The 17480-nt window shown below is 41.6% G+C and overlaps 1 protein-coding gene across 1 annotated transcript in view; it reads right to left on the bottom strand.

Annotated features, from left to right (window-relative positions):
• Positions 1-17480, bottom strand: part of MBD2 (methyl-CpG binding domain protein 2) — a 61129-nt gene that overhangs the window by 6520 nt on the left and 37129 nt on the right. Inside the window, exon 4 of the mRNA XM_090285486.1 lies at positions 720-810. Coding sequence (XP_090141612.1) covers positions 720-810 — 91 coding nt within the window. The remainder of the gene's footprint in view (positions 1-719; positions 811-17480) is intronic.

The raw sequence follows: 17480 nt of genomic DNA, 5'->3' as shown, positions 1-17480 counted from the left end.
TTTAATAATTGCACACCTTGCCTACTTTTAGGAGACTGGCCGCTGTGGCCACACTTCAATGCATTGCTTAAACTCATCAATGTGTTGAACCAGTCAAAGCAACAATTCCCAAGAACAGAGAGGGATGAGACAGCATTCCAACCATGAATTATGAGGATTTTTAAGCAATCCACAATACATCAAAATTTAGAAGTTGAAGTTCTCATACTTGAACTTGGAATTAACATGCTCTGACAGGCACACTAGCAACTGCGTCCTCCACCCCAGGTGCCACCGGCTGCTGTTACTGGACGGAGGTGCATCTGTTCCCACTACTTTCTGCAGCAGCGGTTTGGGGAGGGGGAGGCGGAGGAGAGCTGCTAGCTGTTCCTTGGGTAAGAGACAAGAAAGAGCAATGCTGGAGTGGGGCAACTGCACGAGCAGGAAGCTTGGGAAATTCTGCCTCTCAGCTGCATTTGGTTCTAAAAGCAGCACATGGGTTAATTTATATGAGAAACCTAACTTCAAGCCAACATTTTTACACAGGAAAAAAAAAAAAACACCCTAGGTAATACACTGTCCTGACACATCCCTGCAGCATACACGCATTCTGGGTGCACTCTCCTCTGGGTTTACTGAAACACAAGAGGCCCATCACCCAGCAAGGCGCACCAGCCCCCCAAGCACCAACACAGTGCCTGGCACACAACGGGCACTGCTCAACAGAACTCAGATAATACCTTGAAGACCTTTAGGTAGTTCCATGGTTTTTATAATTTGTTCTGTTACATCTGATGCACTAAGTCCTTGTAGCCTCTTCTCCCAGAAAAGCTGTAAGGCAAAACATCACCGTTAATAGATACATTCTCGGAACAAGAAAGTAGCGCATTGATGCTGCTGAATGATGAAATTGAAATCATTTCAATAGTTTCCTAATTTTCCCATATTTTTCTTACAAAAAGCTAAATCATAGTCCAAACAGGAATTACTTCAACACAGCATAATTCTTTCAAATGTATTACTCAAAAAAAAAAAAGTTATTTTATGCAACCTATTCACTTATTACAGTACTACAGATTATGTTATACACTATATATAGTTCTTTATAAGGTATCTTCCAAAGAATAAAACTTAAGTTTTTGAAGACTCATTTGGCATAGAAATGTAATGTTATACTTTATCAGGGGAAAGAACAGATTCCATTATGTAATGCCTCTTTATCCAGTATCATTACGGAAAGAGCTGTTCCACCTGTGATTTTTCCAAGACAATCAAGTTTAGCCCTTTAGCATACATTAAGGGGGAAAAAATGGCCATTTTTTATGGAAACTTTTCTGAAACGTTTTATACACTTCCTTGTTTTTGTTCAGAGGCCACGTTCGGGAGTCAGCGCCTCCCTGCTGCAGAGCCTGGGTCACCTTGGCCACTCAGTGGCCGCAGGTCACCCCACGGGGCACCAGTGAGCACCCCTGCGGCCCTCAGTATACGGTCGCTCACCCAAACCCTAAACGGCCGAGAGCTCTGCTGCTTGAGTTTACCCCTCGTTCTCTCTCCTGGTTGGCTCCTGCTTCTCCCTCCTGTCACTGATGCACTCAGCATGTGTCTCTGAGCTCCTACTGTATGTGCTGTGCTTGCCTTGTGGATGCAACAGCAGACACCACAGTGACTTCGTCCTCAACCTTCGTCTTTTCTCATCTGTTTCATATCTGTTGCAGCCCACAAACAGAGGAAGGAATCCCACAGGACTCCTTGTACCTTTTTAACCTCGGATACCCAAGGCTTTCCCATAGTGGGAATTGAAAAATGTTCATGTGAATGACTAAATATGGGGGTAACTGGACTCAGAACGAGGACCTTGAGGGACACACAAAACCAAGTTGAAGCCCCAGCTCTAGATGTATGACCTTGGACAAGTCGCGCAACTTCAGAAGGCTCCACTTCCTCTGTGGCAGCGATGACTATCACCTAAGACCATTGTGAGGATTAAACAAGGCAGTGTGTGTAAGGCACTGGTCACAGAGGACACCTGAGGTTTATGTTTACTTTTCATAAATTTTGACAATGTGGAGGGCTTTCCTGGCTTCTAATTCTGACTTTCAGATATAAAAAGTGTCAGATAACTGCCTGCCCCTCCCCTCCCCGCCCCCCGCCGCCAGACAAATGTGAAGACACAATAAAATAATCGTATTATGGCAGAAGAGTAATATGTTGGATTTACAGTAAGCTCAACGCTAGCACCGAAAGTAACCTGCAACAGAATGTTTCCCTCTCCTTGGAAGGCCTCTGGCACATGGTAAGGTCTCGCTACAAAGCATGTCATGTAGTCAACATATATGAGGACACAAATACATTGATCATCGTGGCTGAAAAATAGGTGAAGGTTATAAATGCTGAATGTGGTAAGTGTCTGCCTTCTTTTTCCTCTTTAGGGGAATAACGTTATCTAAGTTTTGAATGTCACAACTATAGAAAGAGACAAGAAAAACCAAACCCAGTTACTTTCTAATAAAAACATATTCAGAGGAGTCAGTGAGTATGAGATTAGTAAATACTTTTATAATAAAATCTTACATATATATCATTTAATCTTCAAAAAATAAATCAACGCTACCAAAAAAAAAACTATGAAAATTACGTACAGATCTGATGAGTACTATTTTACATATAAAAATTCTAAAATATCAAGTTAAAATGTTTATATTCTATAATTTTTAATCCTTAATTTTTAAATTCCTATTAATTTGAAGAAAAATGATGAAAAAAAAAAATGAGGAAGGAAAATTTTGCAGAACGAATCTTGGCCTGAGAAACAAATGATGGATGGCTGCAGATTACAGCTCCTGGTACTACCGCGCATCAGATGGCCTTCAAGTAAATCTGAAGTCAGATCTGATATGCGTGAATACCTCTCTATTACTGAAATGCCCCCACTATGAAAATGCAGAGATATATGTACTTATGTTAGTGTAAGTGTGTAACATGCATTTCTCCAACCACAACCCCCCAAAGGAGGTGGAAGAAGAGGGAGGTCAGAGAAGAAAAGGAGGCTGCTCAGAAGGTAACATTCGCTGGCCAAGGTCACCACCGCCCTCTTCTCCATCCTTTCCCCCTCTCATTCAAACCTAATCAACTCACCGAATTTTTGTGAGAACTGAAGAGTCTTCATGAGATCACATTCACACTTCAGTAAAGGGCGGGGCAAAAGTAGGTTTACAGTGCTGAGTACAAAACACGGTTTCTTCTTGGGTTCTTCTTTATTGACTGATCATTGTATTATTTGCCATATAAGCAACTGTAAACCTACTTCTATCCCACCATGCATGTTCCTAACTCACCTTCTCTACATTCATCCTCTCAGGTTCCTACCACTTTTGTCTGAGGAGGAGGTGTTCTTTGCTTTTTAAAATATTTTTAAAAATTTCCACAGAGCAGGCATTACGCTAAGTGAGAGGAGCCAGCCTTCTACATACTACGTGACTCAATTCATACGACATTCTGAGAAAAAAGAAACTGCAGGGATGGCTGCCAGGGGTGGGGGATGGAGGGCGGCTCTGACTACAAAGGGTCAGCACAGGGAATTCTTTAGGGTGCTGGAATTGTACTCTGTTATTTTATCCAGATGATACAAATACCATTTTCTCTTTTTTCCCAAGCCAATTATTCAAGGAATGATGAGCATGCGCTATCTTCATTCCTTCCATTCCATCCCCTATCCAGGGATTCTCACTAAATTTACTCTAAAAGTCGGTCAGCGACTCTCACCAACTCAATGCCCTTTCCTCATTATCTCTCGTCACTTTTTAGCCCTGAATACTTTGGAGGGGTGTAGAGAAGAGAGAGGGCCTCCTCTGCCCACATTTAAAATGTTCTGATCTGTTCATTTATGATTTCCATGTTTTTATTAGGTGATTAATTGTGGTCACTTGGAGTTCTTCCTATTGCATTACTTCTGCAACTGAAAAGATGGGTCTCCCTAAATTCATAAGCAGCCCCCCTTTACGACAGCTATCTAGTCTCCTCCACCACACATTTATAAACACTATTGCTTTCATAAATCCTAACCTACCCCCCAAATCTGATCTCCCCTGTCAAATCCAATGATTTTCTCAGCTTCACCCTGTTGCCTGGGGTGAGGCCAAATACTGTCATCAATGTGAAACTTTTAAGGGGCAATGACTTACTATTTGGGGAGACTCTCAAAATGAACTATTGCTCTGTTATTACCCCCTTTTCTAATCCCCTCCCCCCAAATCAGACCCTCCAGGGGCCTCTAATACCTTGTTCTCTTTGCCACCCTCCAGCACGTAAGAAAACCGACAGCACCCATCTGTGTCACACTTTCTATTGCCAGCGGCCTGGGCAATGGCCTATGCAGTCAGTTGATGGAGAAGCACAGCATGGGATTAAAAGTCACGCAAAAACACAGAAGAGCCTAAGATACCAGTGACCGAGGCAGGACAGCTTGGGAGAAACCATTATTAGAAGTCAGAACCCTAAGAGCCACTGTGGCATCAGCGGAGACATGGCCACACTCCGCCGCCAGGTCCCGGAGGACAACCAGTGGGAAACGCAAGGTGCTGCTTTAGCGAGAGGAATATCACTCCTGTTTCCTGAAAGTAAACCAACCCAGAGGACAACAGTGGCCTTTTCTTCAATGCTGCAGGTTTTACTGGGCTCTGGGGCATTTGCTCAACTTGCCTGACAAAGGATATCCAAGAAGACGACGAGGTAGAAAGAGGGATCACAAACAAGCCTCACCACCGCACACAAGCACACCCCATTCTGATGCGCTGGGAACTCGGGCCAGTCGTGGTTATTCTTAGTTCTGACCATGACCCGAGATTAATCATATGTACTCCGAAGGGATCTGCACTCCTTTGGGGAGGTCAGACAGCATGGTTTAGTGGAAAAAAGTAATTAGAGGATCTATCCAAACTCAACAAGCATTCCTCTAGTGCCGCTTATACCCGAAGTATTGTGCTGGTTACAAAGATAAACTGGCAATCACTGTCCTCCAAGAGTTTACTGTTCGGTGGAAAAGTAGCAAAACTCTACAAGGAAAGTGCAATAATGAAGATACAGAATTAATTTCAATTTGGGAGAATCTGGGAAGGCTTTTAGGAAGAGGTAGCTCTTGAAAAGTATGTAAGAATTCAATAGAGGAGGAAAGATTACTTCAAGCCAAGGAAATAGCTTGAGCAAAGGCAAGGTGAGGCCAAGAGGACAAGCCACTATTTCTAAATGTTTTTATGCAGAAGAACAAGCAGAGTGGCTTATTTATAATGTATATTCCAAGACCTCAGTCCCAGAGATTCCATTCAGTATGTCTGGAGTTAAAAGAGCTAGTTTTATTTTGTTTGTTTATTTTTGTAAGTGTCTTAGATGACCCAGTGGAGGCCCAGGGGTCGCAGTTTAAGAAAGCAGGTTGGTCTGAGTTGAGAGAATGGTAGCGCACACATAGAGCTGGGCTATGCTGATCACCGAGATCCCTCAGTTTTATTCATATTACACCAGAAGATTAAAAAAAATATTACTCTATCCTCTCCTTGCAAAGAACTGGAGGAAGATATTTGCCTTTCCATTTTTCATTGCAGGAGAACTTGGGTTAGAGTGTACTTAAAGAGTATAGCAAACTGCGTCCGGTAAATAGAAAAAGGGACTTATCCAGAGCTCTCTTTCTGCCCAACCATAATCTCTTGGTGGAATAAGAGGAGGGGGAGGGGAACGCCTACCACCTACCCATCAAGCCCTTCCCCTAGGCCTGGCACTGTGCTAAGTGTTTCGTGTATAGCAATTCAGTTTACCTTTCCTGTAGCATTTTAAAGGAGGCATTATGTCCCATTTACAGTAACTTACCAAAGGTTGCACAGTTAGTCAGTGGTGCAGCTGGAATTAAAATTCAGGTCAGTGTGATTAGACAGTCCTCATCTTAACAATAAAAGCTTTAGAAGAGCATTTACATTGTTGGCTCTGTGTTAGATCACATACTAACAGGCTTAAGACCTTTCTATCCATAAAACCAAAGGCTGATAAAAGATCAATAAATCCTAAGAAAATTCTCAAGTTAATCCATTTCCTGCTAGGCAATACTGTGTAAGTCACCAGTTGCAGGCGATCTGTGCTGCCTCCTCCTCGTGCAGAATTGTGAGACCCAGGCTTGTAATACCCTGAGGCTACAGCTGGCAGTTTTAAGAAAACATCAAATAATAATCTGGCATAGCTCACATGACAAAAACTAAAGAACTGGTGTAATATATATTCTCTGTGAATCTTTCTTAGAATTAATAGAAACTATCAACCACATTGAATAGCAAGTTTTTATTTGGTGGATGAATATTCAAAACTGAGACCCCTACTCCAAGAAAACACTTTCAGAGAAGTCACACTGACAATGGGGTGACACCAGGTATTTCATAAAATAGGACAAAGGGAGTGATCTATCAAGCACATATAACTGAAGGCCTTAGCATTTTTCTTACTTAGGTAGGTTATGCTAACGTCTATTGCTCATGAGCATCTAGATCAAATATACCAGGACTATTTTCCTCCACATTATATTTAATTTGAAAAGCTCTGATGTGTCTGTGTCGTGTTTAAAAAACTTCCCCAGTGAACAGAAGTTCACTTTCTCTGTTCGTATGTATGCTCATGACCTCAACTTGGGAGTCAACGCAGCAGGCAGGAAGACTCAACTTCTCAGTAGCACCGTGAATGGATCCGGCTCCAGGGTCAGACAAACACGTCCAAATCCTTGCTTTGTCACTGACTAACTTTATAAAGTTGGACAACTAACTTAACCTGCCACAGTATCAGTTTCCTACCCTATGGAATGAGACAATAAAAACAACCTCAAAGGTTATGGAAATTCAAGGAGGAGGCTTTATAAGCACGAGCGCGTGCCCAGTAGAGAGCAAGTATCATGTTCCCACTCAGTTTCACCCTGACGCCCAGCACACTGCTGATCCTGCACCAGCACTTAGTAAGCAGGGAGTTGCCTTATTAAAATTATTAAATGTAAACAAGGCAAAACATAATCAACTCTGAAAGGGGAGTATTCACAAGTGAAGACTAAGTACGTACATATGAATCTGCCCTTCCCTCCAGATTTTCAGCTGGGGTTTTCTGGCTACTACGAGAATCTTCTCCTTCATCTCATTCAAGCCAGACTGCCTCTCACCTAGGACCAGGGGCTGGAAGTTTTGGTAAGCAGGACTGGCTACATAATTTGCAGGGCCCAGTCCAAACTGAAAAGGTGAAGCCCCTTGTTCAGTAAGTATTAACAATTTCTTGATGGCATGAGCGGAGCACCCGGCCAGGCCCGGGCCCTTCTGAGCACAGGCCCTGTGCGCTGAGCCGCCTGCCCTGGCGCTGCGGTGGCGGGCGGAGCAGTGCAGCCCCGGAGAGGAGGCGGCCTCTGTGCTGCTGCAGTAGCACCTGGGGAAATGCCGCGATATCATCTCACTCTGTGGATTTCTTCACAGAAGGCAGGCAGCAGGATAGAGCTCTGGCTGGATCTATGCAATACGAAGGAACCTTCCCTCCACTCCTTGTTAAAATAGCTCAAGGATCTTCATCCCTCTCACCATTCCTCATCCAGAGGGCTGCTGACGGGTCGGGGCCCAGACTCTCCCCAGCCGAGCAGTGCGGGTAGGGAAGGACGGAAGCCCAGGGGTCGAGGAGACCATAATGGGCAAGAATGGAGAGAATTCTATTCTATTTAAAGTCTGGTGGATAACATGGATAACTTTTAATTAAGATTTCCTGAAACTGTAATTTTCTTGTTATTTTTACTCCATCTATTTCCATGTTGTGATGACAATGAAGCCTTTAGAAAAACCTCAAAAGGGCTTTGAGTGTTTTTCAAGAATAGAAGGAAGAAGAGAATCAGGGAACACAGACTATATTTCTGTTTTGTCGTAAAGGAGGAGAAACACTCAAACGCACAGCAATGGCCTGGAGCACAGCCTCTCCACCTCAGCGTTACTGACATCTGGGGTTGGATAACTCTTTGTTGTGGATGTTCGGCAGCATCCCTGGCCTACACCAGACAGATGCCAGTAGCACCGCCCCATTTATGACAACCAAAAACATCTCCACACGTGGCCAGTTCCCCCTGGTATATGGGGGAGGGAGGAATAGTTAGGGGCAAAATCACGTCTGGTCGAGGCCCCTGGTCCAGAGGAAGAGGACAGGGGGACAGGTTTTACAATGGCAGGGGCCCGTTCCTCCCAGCTGCAACAGAAGGGGGACCCCTCCCCCGGCACATGCCATCACTGCAGCCAGCTCCTCCCGCCAACTTCCCCAGAGACTCCTTCCTGGGCCTTACAAGAACCACCCTAAGTGGCTTGAAATGTAATGACTTTCTGAGAACATAAACATGTGCTAATCTGTGACTGATACTAAGAAAGGCAGAGAGCTCCATCCAGAATAACTTTAAGTGTCTGAGTATAGGTACTACAACAAAACAGAACCAATCATGAACATGTTAATTTCCGTAAATGCTTAATGTATCAGTAGGGCCTGGCTAATTCTAAACTAAAAGCCCAGAGAAAAAGCATGTTACCAAACTGAGCCACACAAAACTTGAAACTTATTTTAGCTCTCATTTATCATCCGAAAATGCATCATCCTTTGCCTTCTGAAATTATAATCTCCATTAGAAAAAAAAATTATAAACACTGAAATTTCAATAAAAGTACATAAAGTTTATCTGTACCTCTCGTATATCTGAACTCCTATCTCTTACTGTTTATGTTAAATACCATAAACTGAGTATTAACATTAGCTCCTAAGTCAAGAAGCCCGTAATCATCGACTCTACAGCAAAGTATGCAAAGCAGGAGTCAGGTCTAAAGCCCGGAGCCTCCTCCCACGCGCTCCTTACCTCAGACTTCCTCTGAACCATCTCACTGGGCCTTCCTCGCTCACCTCTGCTACCTTTCTGAGGCTACCTCCGCGCTCAGCTCCTGGTCACATCTTCTCCTGCCTCCTCCTGGTCTCGTCTCACCAATTTGCCCGACTTGCCCTCTCTCACTTTCCCTTTCCTCTCCCTCTCCTGGTGCATCGTCCCCCGAAGTGACATTATGCGACTACACAGATAACCTACAATCCGTGCTGAGTCACACTACTTCTGCAAACCATCTCTATCTGCCTCCCTCCACTGGGAGAGAAACTTCGTCCTATTTCCTCACGTGCCATCCATCTTTCTCCTTTTAACCTGGACTCTCCTCCTACTATGTGAACACTGACCTGCCAAGGTCACAGTAACCTTCTAATTACCAAATCCAATTCCCGATTCAAGCCTACTTCGTCCCACTTCTCTGTTGCAATCGTGGGCTGTCAGAAGGCATAGGAAAGTCGGCTTTGTATAATGGCTCTCTGTATGCTTCCTATTTTTGAACATGAAAAATTAAAACTTCTAACAGTAATTGTCAAAGAAATAGAACTACTGGCATTTTTTCCTAATGACAGGGAATACTTAAAATGCCTAAGAAACGAGATATGTCTTTTAAGGTATGTGAAGGCAAAAGTGTTAATCGTCGTCGGCAGCCGTCCGTCTCGAGAGACGATGGTGTAGCTTCTTAAGAGTCTATCTGCACCGCCGAGAATGGTTGTGCAGTCCAACTCGGGAGTGACACGGTATCTGTCTCCTCCCATGTTGAATCGACATCTTGCGATGACGCTGGAGTGTCCTCTCCAGTGAAGCTGAAGCTACAGAGCCTGGGCAGGGTGATATGGAGGGTCTGCTGTTGCCCATGCAGCAGACCCCCCCTCTCTTCGCAGCTGAAGGGTCCAAGGGAAAGACGGAGTCAATACAGCTTGGCTTCAGGTGCGCCGCAGGAGTTGCCGGTGTTGACTACAACGTCAAACCGCCTTAGGGACTCCGGCTCCGGATTTTCTGTCGGGGTTTACTCCCTTAGCCTTTCCCCTGAAGAGGTATGCCGCAAGGCAGCAGAGGTTTTTTGGAGTCAGAGTTTTCCTTCTCTGATGTGCCCTGACTGGAAGATCGAACCAGCGACACTTAGCTCGCAGGCCGACGCTCGATCCACTGAGCCAAACCAGCCAGGGGCAGGATCAGTATTACAGTCAACAGATTAAATAAGTGCCTGTGTGGTATGACTTGAAAGTTAGAAATGGCTCTTTATGTGAAATAAATAAACAACAACTGATATATGCATATTTCCTGAATACCTATATTGTTCATTTTTTTAGATCAACATCTTAAGATGCTTTGCAATGTTATCTGCTCAGGAAGGGAACGATATCTATCCAACATGCGCTAGATGTCAGGTAACTGTGCCAAGGGTTCTCTGGTGATCCTTGAGCACATCAGAGTTTGAGAACCTCTGCCTTAGTGGATGTCTCCATACTCTCTGCTTCAGCCACCTTGCCTTGTAAATGACCCAAACCCAATCTGTTCTCATTCCTGAATTTACACCAGCAATTTTACACCAGTATACCATGTGGCACACTGGTGTGCCACAAGGATTTTTAAAATATGCAATACCTGACTCTTTAGTCAGGGGTCTGACCTCTTCCCTTTTTGGTAGTCAAATTAAAAAAAAAATGACAAGAGCCAACACAACAAGAGCCATTCAGTGTAAATGAATCAAAGTTATACTTACATTTTGTCAGATGAGCAAAAATAGGTTTTGGTGTGCCACACGATTTTCCTAAGTATGTATACCATGAGATGAAAAAGGCTGAAGATCACTGATCTAACCAGCAGCCTCAAAATTTAAAAAAGTTTTTCAATCCAAACCAGACTACCTCTGACTGCTTTATTCTAGTCAGCATTAGCACTGTCTCTCTATCACTTGGGTTGGAAAACACAGTCACCGTGAATGCACCCTTCGACTTGAGAGAACCAATTAAGTCTTGTCGATTCTGCCTTTGGAATGCTCCTGCAACAGCCTTCCTCTGCTTTCCCCTACTGTGGTTTCATCTTTGTTCAAGAGCTCATCCCAACACCTTTGTTCCCCACCCTGCCCACCACCAGCACCACTGGGGCTGGGACGGGCTCTTGTCTGGCCTCCCAGTCTCTTTTTATCTTTGCCCCTCTCCACAACACTACAGCTCCGATCACACCATTGCTCTGAAGGTAGGAAGGCAGCCCACCCCCCAAGCGCTCTGTCCCTGAGGCCGTCCACAGCGCGGCTCTAACTTCCCCCTATACCATCTTCTCTGACTCCCAGGGAAGCCCTGACTTCTTTTCCCCATCATAGCTCATGCAGTTCTCTCCTTTTGGAATGTTCTTTCCATTCTTTTCACATGCACATGTGAAACCTTCCCAAAGGCACACTTTCACCAGGGTTCTTGTTGATCACACTTCAGCAGCTCTGTGCCAGGACAGAAAGCAGGCAGGCTTGGGAACAGGGCATCTGAACCTGAACCTAAGCATCCACTTAGCAGCAGATAAGTAGTAACTAAGAAGCCAATTCTCCTTATTAAAATGGAGTGGTAGGTAACAATACGAAATAATGGGTATTTGGCTGACTCGGGGGCCAGAAAGACGTGTGTTTGAATGTCAGCTCTGCCTTTTGCTAGGGACATGACCAGTCAGATTCTCTGGACTCTGACTTGATTTCCTGATTTGCAAAAATGGAAATAATATTTCTTCGGGAGAACTTTAGTGAGCAGCAGGATTAACAAATATAAAGTGCTCAGTACATGATCCTTGACAATGGTATTGATTATTGTGTATTTAGTAGCTCTTCCCATCCTATGAAACATTATACAAATCAGCCTTTTGCACCTCCCTTAATGAGTTATTTATTTATTTATTTATTTGTGCCTCTCTCCCGACTTATTGGAAGATTGTCTTTTTTCTTGACTAGGATAATGTCTGTGATATCGACGTAAGCACAGTTTCCTCTCATAAAAAGGCAAAAACACTAGTAAAGAAAAAATGGGCGATCGTACTTCATCAAAGGTAAAATCATTTGCTCTAGAATGTCATCATTACAAAACATAAAACATAAGTCACAGGCTGGATTAACATATTAGCAAAGTGTTCTTGTATGCAGAGTATATAAGGAACTTTCAAAATTTAACAATAAAGAGAAACAACCTAATTTCTGAAATGGGGACAAAATTTGAACAGCACTTCACCAGAAACTATAACTGGATAGGCAAATAGCACAGGAAAGGATGTTCACATCATTGGACATTAATTAGGTAAACATGAAGTCAAACCACAATAGTTATCACTGCACATGCACTGGAATGGCTCCTACCAAAACGATGACCAACACCGACTGTTCCAAACATGGAAGAACTGGAAGTCCTCATTGGAACAAAGTTTGACACTTCCTCAAAAAATGAAATAGATATTTATCAATACACCAGCAATCCCATTCCTGGTTCATTACAAACAGTGAAAACAAAGGTACAGATGTCACGAGAGTTGGGAGGACAGGGGCTGTCCCCAAACTTAGGTCCCTTTCCAGGACACAGGACACTCGGAAGTACCAGTGTTCCAAATCAACTAAAAATTGGCTTGCGTTAAGATATGCCCAGTGTCAACAACTTCCTCTCCAATTTGGTAAATGATCACTTACTCCCCCTCCCGCATACATGAAAGGAATGAGAACCCCAGTTTACCAACACCGTGAAAAGTTTGTTAGCTTACCACGCCATGATCTACCTCCCCACCACTATCTGGGTAATCCTAAAAATCTCCTCCCTGCCAAACACAGGTCCTCTCTGGCCTTGGTCTGCTCCTGACCTACAGAGTCCCATGGCAGCACCCTCCCTGCCCCTTCTTGTTCAGACGTCTCTCACTGTTTTCCTGACACCCCTGTCAGGGCGAGGCTCCTGGCGAAAAGTGTTAATACTTTGTAAAAAAGAACCAAAGTTTCCTTTAAATCTCACAATTTTAGGAATTTTAATCGGCACAGTCTTCATCTCTGCCTAGAGCATGATGCTAGATACACAGCTGGCACTCAAAAGTTTGTCTGATGACTTTGTGGCTAAGTACAGGGAGTGCAGGGTGAGAGAAAGAACACTAGTTGGGGAGCTTTATTCCCGATTCAGTCACTAAATACATGTGCCGTCTTAGGTAAGTCACTTGATTGCTTTGCATTTTTACCAATAACATAGAAACACTAGTAACCGCCTTATCTATCTCAGAAGGCTAACAAAACAGTGACAAACAATGAGAAAATTCTTTGAAAATACAACTTTTTACTGAATTGCTCAGGATGCTTTCCAATTTAAGGATTTCATAAATTCGATGAATATCTTATTCACTTTTCTAAGGTTTTTGCTAAATCTAATCAAAGAACAAAGGATCTTATCATGTATTTGTAGATTAAACCAAAACCCAGAAAATGTACACTGCATATTCACTGACTCATGAAAAGCTAAATATGCACGACACTGGGTTAGGGCTATACAGGGGGATGAAGTTTCCTGCCCAGAAGGAATTTGCTGTCCAGTTTGTAAACTGCTCTTCTTCAAATCAACCACATATGATACTTGCGTTGTCTAATTTTGGTCAGCAAAAACCAACTTAAATTAAACACCATGGCCTACAAACATCAAAAGTCAAATAGGAGCTACCCCCTTATTTTGGGAGAGTGGCCCAGGAAGGAAGGGCTGGACAATGACAAAATTATCATGTAAATTAAAAAAACAAAACAAAAAAAAACCTTGATTCATGTGGCCATGCAAACTACAGTTAAGATCTCGTTAAGGCCAAAGATAACATATGGGGCTAAAGAGGATGGAAGAAAGAAGCAGAAGACAAAAGAGAGCTGAGGGGCTGGGGGAGCGGTCACCATCTGCTATGGCTGCCTGTCTAAATTTTGTCACGATGCATCTAAGTCACACAGCATGGGCCTGTAAGACTTGTCAAATGCCTCGAAAGGTTCCACTATCCTAAGATGACCGGGAAATAGCGCACTCATTCATGATGCCTGTAAGTTTCTCATGTGCTACTCCCACAGGAAAAGCTGTAATAGTAATTTTCTTATCAACACATCATCAGTTCACATAGGGACTTAGGGAGGCTCCTTCATTTCACTTATCTGTCACAGTTCCATACACTTGGAATTATTTATTCAATGTTTTCTGTTCTTATTATACTGAAAGTTTTATGAGGAGAGGGTGCATGTCTGACGTCCGTGTTTACACAGCACTTGCAATAAATGCTGCTGAATAAATAATGATTTCAGAACCACTCCACGGCAAGAACTCTGATCTGTAAGAAGAGCGTTCAGTATCATTATTGTTTATTAGAAGAGATGTCCTTCAGAAAAGCTTTCTTTCTTTCTTATTTATTTATTTTATCTTGAGAGCACGTTTATTAAAGCTAGGGACAGTGAACCAAAAGAAGGCTTAGGGTAGAAGCAGCAACAGGAGAGCCTAGGCAGGGCTGCTTTGGCCTCCAGAAATGTTACGGGAAAGAAGTGGGCCATGCTGGGCCGCTGTCAGCTTACTGGAGAGTCAGAGAAAAGGGGGCCCTGGGGAGAGATTCAGGGGGTCAGCCAAGGACAAGCTGCCTCCGCCCACTGCTCCCTCAGGGCCCTTAGAGTTTGGGAGATAAAGTGCAGATGCACACGCCTGAGAGGGGAGAAAGGCTCCGGGGAGAACCCACCCAGAAAGGCTTTCTTGAAACTAATTTCAATAATAAAAGTTAATCCCTCATTTTTTAACCATGAGACATCAATATATACTACTTCTTTTCCAATACTGATAAACCAATAGAGGTATATATTTACTATTTAAAATATGATATTAAGCAACCACAAAAACTAAAATTGGGTTACAAATCCTCAAAATTATCAGAAGTATGACTTTAAATGGAAAACCTATACCACAGAATACAAACAAATGCTAGAATATGACAATATTAATAACAGTATATAAACACAATGATAGAATCAAGACCAAACATGTCTGTACTATAAGTATAATAAAACTCACTTATAAAATAAAAAAAGACTGTCAGATCAGATGGGGGGAAAAAGCAACTATATGTTTTATGCAAGAAACATCTGAAAATAAAGGAACTCAGAAAGCTAAAAATAAAAAAGAGCAAAGAAATAACAAGCAAATACAGATATTAAGAAAGGTCCCAATATTACTAAAAGATTATTTCAAGATGGTGTCAAATAAGACAAAGCATAACCCATTATAATTAACTTCTATATAATAAATGTTATCTTAACAAGTTTGATGATAAAATTGTAGTTGGGACTGCCATGGGGCAAAGTGAACACACAGACTGAGTTCGAAGCTTGTTAAAAAAGCTCTCTCCAATACTTCATTTCACCTTTCATCTAGATACTACCAAAATCTGAGAAAACAGGATATCCCAACAGATAATACAAATATTAAAAATACTGCGAGAAAATATTATGAACCTCATATCACTAAATTTGAAAATTATGAAATGCATATATTCCTAGAAAAACATGTCCTCAAAATTTGTATAAGAAGAAATAGAAAATATTAATATTCACCCATGTAGCATACATATTACTCTGAATCTGTAACTATGAACTTTCCTATTGGGAAAACAAAAAACAAAAAACCTAGGCCAAGATGGCTTTGTAATTAATTCTTTTAGGCTTTTTTAAAAAAGTACCACTGTGACACAAATTCCTCCAGAGACTATTAAAAGAGGGATAACCTCCCAGCTTATTTTACAAGGCCAGCAAAACCTTGATACTAAAACTTGAGATGATTATGAGAAAAGAAAAATGCAAGCCCATCTCTCTCATAAATATAAATGCAAAAAGTTCAAAACAAAATAACCACAAATCTATACAGAGATAATGATAATACATCAGGGCCACATTGGGCTGAATCCAGGAATTCAAGGTTTCACATTTAAACAAAAACAAACAAACAAACAAACAAACAAAAAACACTAAGCAGTACCATTCACCACAAAAACCAATCACTGTAATTCACTATATTAATGAAATAAAAAATAAAGACCATTTTATCATTTAACTAGGTAGAGAAAAAAATTTTGATATAATTCAATACTCATGAAAAACAGTCTCAGTAAAAATCTAGGAATAGAAGTGAATTTCTTCAATCAGAAAAAAGGTATTTATTTTAAAAAACCTGCAACACCTATCATATTTAATAAAGGAATACTGAAAATGTTGCCTGGCATCACGACTGAAGTAAGGACATCTGTTTCACTTCTATTCAAGATTATGTGTAAACTCCTAACCAGTGAAATAAGCCAAGGGGAAAAAAAAGGTTTGAGGATCAGCGAGGAAGAAATAAATTCATTTGAAGATGACATGTTTGTTCATGTATAAAGACAAAGAGACTCAATGATTACTTAATCAGTGAATTTAGGAAGATAACTGATTACACAATCTACAAAATCAATTTATTTGTATATATTATCAACAATTTTTAAAAGTTTAACGGAATCAGAGTAGCACCAAAAAACATCAAATATCTAGAAATCAATTAAAGATGTTTAAGAGCTCTAGACTGAAAACTATAAACTATTAATGGAGAGATGTAAAAGATTCATGAATTAAGACTTAATATTATTAATTCTGTTCCAAACTGATCTATAGATATAAACCCTAGCAGGTTTTGGAGAAAACTGGACAAGCTGAGTCTAAAATTTATATGGAAATGCAAACAGCCAAGACTTTCCTCAATATAATCTTGAAGAAAGAATAACAAAACTGGAAAACTCACACCTTTTATAAAAGGACAGTGATTAAGACAGTGTGGTATGGGAAAAGAGGACAACCCGACCAGTGAAACAGTGTAGAAACATTCCCATGTACAAACAGACCAAAGGAATGGAACAAGAGTCCAAAAAAATGACTTTCGCAGGACTGTCACATTTTCGCATTTGACATTTCTCATATGACCTTTCACATATGACGGAGGCGACAATGTAGAGCAATGAAAAAACGGTCTTTGCAGTTCATGGAGCTGGGTCAACTGGACAAACATATAGAGGAAAAAAATTCACCTGACATCATACACAAAGTCAATTTCTGATGGATTGTAGAGCAAAATGCAAAAGTGAAACAAGGCTTTTAGAAAACAGGGGAATATATTGATAAAATTGAAGTAAACAAACAAAAAAATTTTTTATGATGATTAAAACTAGAGTTTATTGGCACAAAGTAACTCAACAGTTCCAAACAAAAACAAAAGACACTATGATCTCATATGACAGCTATCTGCTGTTTATACTTTATTTACGGAGTGTTTAATTTGTACAGAGCCCTGGAGCAAGGAAGAACAGTATAAAAAGATCCTTAATGTTTTAAGATAATAGAATAAAAAGGAAGAGGGTGTTGAGCTACTGGTCACATGAATCAGCCATGATCTGTTCTAAAGACAAATAAAAGGTTACAAAGTTAGTAATTAAAATAAACAAACAAACATATCTCCTACATTCCTATGGCTGTTCAAGAATTGTGGCTGCATTTGAATTCATTTCCTCATCTGGGCAGGAAAGTGCCCAGACGTGCCTACACTGAGGTCAAAAGGAAGTAAGTGCA

The sequence above is a fragment of the Furipterus horrens genome, unplaced genomic scaffold, assembly GCF_987537825.1.
Source record: "Furipterus horrens unplaced genomic scaffold, mFurHor1.1.pri manual_scaffold_8, whole genome shotgun sequence".
Lineage (NCBI taxonomy): Eukaryota > Metazoa > Chordata > Mammalia > Chiroptera > Furipteridae > Furipterus > Furipterus horrens.
Note: the sequence above shows the minus strand (reverse complement) of the source record. Positions and strands in the feature narration are given on the sequence as shown.